The 7,522-nt window shown below is 36.9% G+C and overlaps 1 protein-coding gene across 1 annotated transcript in view; it reads right to left on the bottom strand.

Moving 5' to 3' along the window:
• Positions 1–1,939: 1,939 nt before the first annotated feature.
• Positions 1,940–7,522, bottom strand: part of PLA2G15 (phospholipase A2 group XV) — an 11,232-nt gene continuing 5,649 nt past the window's right edge. The window contains exon 5 of the mRNA XM_026856814.1: positions 1,940–6,142. Within this exon, the coding sequence (XP_026712615.1) occupies positions 5,631–6,142 (512 nt within the window). The 3' untranslated portion in view covers positions 1,940–5,630. The remainder of the gene's footprint in view (positions 6,143–7,522) is intronic.

Below are 7,522 nucleotides of genomic sequence, written 5' to 3'. Positions count from 1 at the left end.
AGAAATATTTTTTTATATGTAATGTGTCTTTCCTGTACCCTAACATTTAAAATGACCTATGGCTTTCCAGATTTTCAGCAGTAGCTCTTTGACAGCCCTGGTAACGTGCTATGCAATCTTTGGTTAAAACCTAAATTTAAGAATTTTCTCCAGTACACAGAGATTGCTCTATAAATAACAGATTATTTTCCATGTTTGCTAGCTGAGAGTGACACTGATCCACATCAAGCACCTTTAAATGGTGAGAAAGTGCAAGCGATACTGTAAGTGGTAAGATGTGCTTTAAGTGGTAACAAACTGAATAGAACCTGCAAAAGTGCTAGAAGTGATAGTATGACACCACTATTGCTTCCAAAGCTGCTGGGGTGGGAGGAATAACTTAGACTTCAACTATTTGATAACTAATCCCTAAAACCTGAAATGAAGGTACCTTGCCAAGCTATTTCACCCAAAACTAGTGATCACCTCTTACATGAGAAGGAAAAGAGTTCAGGATTGGGATATTCTCAGATGTTGCATGGTTTAGAACAAGAAGTTGGCAAGCCACTTCAATATAGGCAAACCATTAAGATAAACTTAACATTAATATTTTGAGTAAGACCTTGCATATTAATTTCTTGGATTTCCTGGGCTTATATTACATTTTACTTTTGCCTGAAGAAAGCTGATTTGGGAACTAAACATTCCACTTCACTCTCATTTCTTGCTTTAAATGACCAGAAAATATATTAGTCTTAAAACAAAGGAAACTATTAAGCTAGAACTTCAGAGGAAAACTGTAATTCAAGCAAGAGAGAAAGTCAACATAATTTCTCAAAACTAATCCATCATTAAAGTAAGAATTTAAGATAGCACAGCAAAATAGCATCAGGCAACATGCAACTTTAACTTTGTTATTTGAAAGATGCACAACTCAAGCTAGCACCAGTGTTGCATCAATATTCTAGTGTTACCCAGGACACCAGAGTTTCACATAGCTTGGCATCACTCTAGCCAGGCCTCATTATCATTCTGTCCCCCCGTTCTGCACTCTCAGGCTTCCCAGCTCCTTCCAAGAAGTGGCATAGTGCTTTAGTGCAGGACTTTCCTCATTTTAGTAGGGAGCTGGAGGAAGGCCACATCCCCCTTTCTCCTACAATCATATGGGGGTCAATGAACCTTGAGGAAGGCATGAACAAGAACTTTACTGGGACAAGATGTCCAATTAATAGGGATACACAGCAGAGAGGAGCAGCAGTCACTAACACTTACCTTGTATTACAATCTTTATCACGTTAAAAAAAAAAACCCTACAAGGCAAGTTTCAGCCTTGTATTTTTTTCTTTTTTCTCAAGAGCTACAAGCAGTCATTTGTACTATAGGTTAGGGAAGCACCGAGGCCAGCCACCAGAGGACTTATGCTTGCACAACAGGCTTTTAGGTTACTTTGACAAGGGAGATAATTTCCAGGGGTTTTTGCCCTACAGAATCATTGTCTACCGTTGAAGTTTCTTCAGAGCCACAATGCACTATTTTTAATTGCAAAAGATTGTTTCATACAACCATGAAACTGTATGGTCAGCATGCATGGGTTTGTGGATAGTTTGGAAGCCAACAGTATGAAGGCATCTGCAAGCATTTAGGACACCTGAGGACTGAGGGGCTAATTTCAAAGTAATTACCTGAATAGAAGAATGAGGCATCCCAAGAACATTTTTTTTTGTTCCATAGAAGATGAGCAAGAAAGAAGCTAACAAAAGAAATTGTAATTTATAAAAATGTGGGACTGAGAACTCAGAGAACTCCAAATGTACCACAAGACAGTAGGTACATTTGGAAGATGAACCAAAGAAGCAATTACTGTGAAAACGTGAGATACCAAGAATCCATGGGGAAGAACAAGAAGAATTTGGCATTCCATCTGAGCAGTGAGACATGTTATTCACAACACGAGACAAGCTGTATTAGATCAACTTTATTATATTATCAAAGTTTGACAATAAAATATTCAAAATCTATTGAACACATTCATACACAAAAAGAGCATATAAAATGCTAGGTCTCAGAATATGTTCCATACAAAATACTGTTAAGTAGAGCAGCAAAGTCATTGCCAAACATTCCCTGAATTTAAGAGGGCCTTGAACACACTGTGCTCCAAGAACTACCTTAATACCAAACATTCCTTCCTTTGGTCTGCAAGTCCTTTGCAATTATTGCTAGTTATTGAAGCCTTCTGTTTTTAAACAGAATCACATAGTGACTCTGAACCTCTTCAGAAGTATTACAATGACAGCTGAAAGCTTCTTCAGCATTTTCTATACATTTTGTCAAAAGTAAGAAACACATTTGGTCCTCAAGACTGTTTTTGGTTTCTGAAAATATCCTGGAAGAATAAAACCAAGTTATGGAAAGAGAGACAGGATCAATATGTATCAGGTATAACAAAGATATGTCAGTGAATTCAAACATTTCAACTGTGCAGTGTGGCAAAGCACCTGAGTTACTCCTCTTACAGAAGTGCCACATTCTCCTCTCAGATTTATTTCTTCAGACCTCTCTCCCCACAAGAATCTAGAATCCTCAAGTGCACATGGCTCTCGCAGGCCTGTAACAGTAATGCTAAATCCTCTTGCCTTGCAGAGGAATACGCTGTAGTGAATAAGCACTTCGACATGCTGAATGAAGTGGTTCAGTTTCAACAACTAGAATAATGTCGTTTACTTGCTGCATTCACTTTTCAATGAGAACTCCATCCTAATATGCAAGGGGCTGAAAATGAAAGGGCTGAAGATGATTTGGTAGGAAAAAAAAAATCCAAACCACAACTTCCAGACATTAAATAGACCTATAGCCTGCAGAACCATCACATCTAATCAGAATCTCACCAGAAGCACCGTACTTGCTCTAGCACAGTACTTAGAACTCAGGTACATGCATTCTTGCACAACAAGGGTTTATAGTGACAAAACAAAAAGCAGCCCTGAAAAACTTTCAGCTTCATTTTACCAGGTTAACTAAACACAAGTTTATTTAAAGAGACACACTCTAGAGGTTGTCTACTAATGGAAAGCTGACTTACAAATCTTTAGGTTAGAAGATAGTCAACTGATCTCAGAAACAAAGTACTAGGTTTCCAAAATTAGAGATTTTTTTTCTTTCTCCTTTTGGGGCACAAAAATAGTATTAAAAGTAGTAAATGAAAAAATAATTTAAAAAAGAAAGAGCATATTTGAGTCATGTATTTTGGAACTTCAAGTCAGAAAAAGCCCTGAAGCTAGTCTTGGTATGAGTCTGAAAATGCCACCAATTAATGGGTAAGGATCTAAATGAAGCTTAGAAACATTCTCCAGATCAGGTTAAGAACTGTTTTCCTATGTTATTTTCTCATTTTTTTCAGCCCTTGATGCCCATGTTGGTATCCTGCAATACAGCCTCCAGCCCTCATTCCATTGCTTATTAACAGACATTCTACTTCAGCAAGAAATATGGATTATGATTAACTGGTTTCTGTAATTTCTTTCTGTTATAAACCAGTAACATAACAATTTATTCAAAAATTGAGTCAGACCACAGGAAGAGCTTTATCATCTTTGAGCAGTCTTGGAACACAAGCCTGAAGCTTATCCAGCTGACAGCCCTGCATAAACCTTGACTAAAGGACTTTTTGTGGGTTTTTTTTGTTGTTTTTAGTTCGGGGGCCTGGAGGGGTTTTTTTTCATTCCAACAGTTACCAATTACAAGTGGCTTGAGGCAACTCAGTATTTAACTCTGGAAAAGTGTAGGCAATATTGCTGCTGAACTGTAGGTTCCAGGGCAACCCAGAACAAGACAAATGTACCGTTTTAAAAATCGGAAAAATGTGTACTCACCCTCAACAAAAGTAATAGGGGAAAAAGAGGAGGAGAATGAAGCTACATAAGGAAGTTAAAACCTAAAGAAGATATTTAGCTTATCCATGACCCTAGATCAAGCTGTTCTGGATTTACTAGCCATTTCTGAATTAAAACTTAAAACCTTAAGCCTACCTCCTGTTCCAAAATGTTTGCATTCTACAGTAACATCAGTTCAAGCCTGTAATTTCAACACACCTTACTGATATATCTAATGCCAACAAACATTTTATGCATGCTACCAAATCAGTTAAAAACTTTACCCTTTAGACAACATCAGTTTCTTAAGTAATAAATCCTCAATGGTTCTGATGAGTTTCCGAAACTCTTAAAACATTTTTCTTGGAGGACCTAGCATTTTGAAAGCATTCAAAACTCTGTTTTCAGAAAACTAAGTGCAATCTAACTGGGTGACTTGTTTTAAAGCAAGCAAACGCAAATCTTCAAGTGAAACTATTTCTCCAGTGGGACTTTGGTAGTCAAGGCTGCAAATATGATGGCCTTTAGACTATCATTTCTGTGGAGTTCAGAGTTGAATTTTTAAAACATTGAGTAAAACAATACTGTAGGAATTTAAGAGTTGCATGGTCAGCAATTTATAGAAACATTTAAGGAACAGTGTATCCCAGCTTCTTGAAACAGCAATAATGAAATTTGTAATCTAAGGGTAATGAATTTTAGTCTTAAAATATAAAGTTCCTTTTCAGCTGAATGCAGTGTTGCTCCAATCACTACTTGGTCAGTAACTGGCTCACAGCCTAAGTATTTCACTGAGAACAAGCTTTATACTTTACACTCTATTATGCTGGCTTCCATTCCCCACTCCATTTCAGGAAGTTCACTTTTCTTTTTGAATTAATGCCCACCATCCATTATCATTTCCCTTACAGAAGATAATTTTTCACCCAGAAATGCAATTCTGCACTGTATAGATTGTTTGCCAATATTAGATTAGCTTTAATTTATGTACTACTCAGCACAGCTATGGTTATTGCAAGCACCAACCAATGTTTAGCTTCTTCCCCTCATTGATAAATAACACACAAGCTGAGAATTCCTCAGCCTCCAGATTGTACGTAATCAGGTTCTAGAAGTTGATGAGCAAACAATTTCTTCTTCTTCTTCTAACAAAAGCCCAAAAAGGTAGGTACAAATAAGAAGCTTCAAGTAATTCACACATCTATCTTTTCCCCCAAAAGCTGTAATAAAAGAAAGGCTGGATTATAACAAACGTAGTACAGTACCAGGCAGACCTCTTCCCTATCTTGCCTAGTAGATATGCACATTTACAAATTAAGGTACTGGGAACTGTGGACCAAAATATGCAAGACGCCTTAAAAAGTTTACTGTGTTTCCCAAATTAATCATTCCCATGTTTTATGGGCACCTGAAATTGCCATCCTTTCTAGCCCTCCCACTCCAAACCCTGCAAAGACCACACAAAGGAACTCAGGTATCTATGTTTCTATGTAGCATGTGCAAGGGGCTGCATAATCTCCAAATAAATGTCTGTGTGAATATTGGACACAACACCAGAGGCACCAAAATGCATATTTGACCAAATTTGCAGAATGTGAAGATACCTTGAAGCATCATAAACACAAATCGGAGACAAACGATCATTTAGGACATCAAACAATTTCTTGAACACAGCCTTAAAAAAAAATAAATAATCTAAATATCAAGGGATTAAAAGGCATTTTCCCATATTTAAGGAAAGGCATCACGGGTGAGGAAAATAACCGTCAACACAAGGTATCACAAATCAAAAAGCAGCTTTTTCACATAGGAGATAGTAGTATCATTGGATAGCATTTGAATATGCTCATTTCCTGAAAGCTCAAATATCACCACTTCCTGCTTTTGCATGTCCACCCACTTCTGACACTGCAAGGCACTCTGCAAGTTTACTGTACCATCCCCATCACTGTAAAGAATCTTGGGTTCTTTGTCAGGAAAGCTTTCATAATGGAAGGAATCAGGTGTTTCCACACCAGTGCCATAAAGACAGTGTATACGCACACCAGGTGGTGTCATCTGGTAGACCAGGGGTTCAGTGTCTTGTCTCATGAGCCAGCCATCTTCAAAATTGATGTCCCTGTAGAATTTTCGGTAATCCTGAAGAGTGTAGTTAGCTGTAGGTGTGCTTACAAAGACTTTATCTGGAGGCCATGTGTAGTTGTAGGGGAGCATCCAATTTGTGGAAACGGCTGATCTCTGCTGGTCTCTAATCTTGAGTGAGCTGATAACAGGTATTCTATTATTGTCACCTTAAAAAAAAGTGTAATTTCATTACACACAAAGCAAAGCATGAATCTCAACCAACCGCAATTAATACCACTCACAATGATAACAGGAATAAAAATATTATTCCCTTTGCTTACAGTGACAATTTGAGAAATTTTTCATCATTTATGATTGTCTTGATGATTAACTTGTGCAAACTAACTTCTGATAACTTACAAATTTAAATACAAGTTACTGAATGGATGACAGACAGACCAAGAACACTGCTCCTTTCCAGTGAGTTCCTTTTTAAAGGAGAAAATAGTTCCTATATGACCAAAGTAAGAAATCAGCTTTTATTAGGCATTATTAGGAAGTGTGTTTTACAGTGATTTTTGTACCTCAATCATGTTTTTCTGAAACAGATAAATGCTACTATCCAGACACATGCAAGAACTCATGAAGAGACTTTATAGGCTCAACAAAATGTTTAAAGTTTTGCACATTCAAAATACGCAGAGTAGCAGTATTTCATTCAGTATAGTTATAAAGGTTACTATATGGTTTGTTTACTATTTGGCCTAGTGTTTTACCAGTTTATGCACTCCCTTCATAACAAAGCCTACCAGAACATGCCTACAATTGAAAGTAAATAGCAGACTCTTAATAGTTACCTAAAAAGATAACTGTCATAAAAGGAAACAGAAGCCAAACAAGTATTACTGTCTCTGCTTATGCTATCAAGAAAGAATGCTGCACTCAATGACCAAGTCATTCCTTGCATAGTACTTCAACAAAAGAAGAGTTAGAGCTTGTTAGCTTCTGGTGGGAACCACAGAATGTTGCCAGTATCAGTATCTTTCCTTCCAGTCAGCATTTCAAGACTGCTTAAATATGTGTGTTGCTCAGAACACAGGTTTTCTCTAATGTAGCACTAATATTTTCTTGCAACTCTAACTAAACTACATCTTTTCTGTGGAGGGGACACACAAAAAATGGTGAACAACACACATGGATGGATGGACAGACAAACAAAACCAACAATTCTAAGACGACCAGTTGATAACTACTATATGTGGGAAATGGTTTCAGCTGGTCAAGCTTTTCCTAGGCATTTTCTTAATAATATAAATCTAGACAGTTTAAGACCTTTATTGATAATAAGCTCTAGTTATCTGATACCCAATAAACCATAAAATTGTTATATTTTACCAAATTAAGACTTACTCTTATTACAGAACTAAACATTTCAAGAGTTTTTGTAGACATCAAGTCCATTTGTTTTTTAGTAGTTTGTTCCAAAGATGGCTCAAACTACCACATGACTGACAAAGTTATAATTTATATGTATCTTTCTTCATATTTTAACCATTGTTCTTGCATAAGTGGCAGATACAGTGATTACTAGAAATGAATTGGGGGGG

This window comes from Athene cunicularia, assembly GCF_003259725.1.
Source record: "Athene cunicularia isolate RWA chromosome 11 unlocalized genomic scaffold, athCun1 chr11_part1, whole genome shotgun sequence".
In the NCBI taxonomy this organism is placed as follows: domain Eukaryota; kingdom Metazoa; phylum Chordata; class Aves; order Strigiformes; family Strigidae; genus Athene; species Athene cunicularia.
This window is presented reverse-complemented; position numbering and strand designations above follow the sequence as displayed.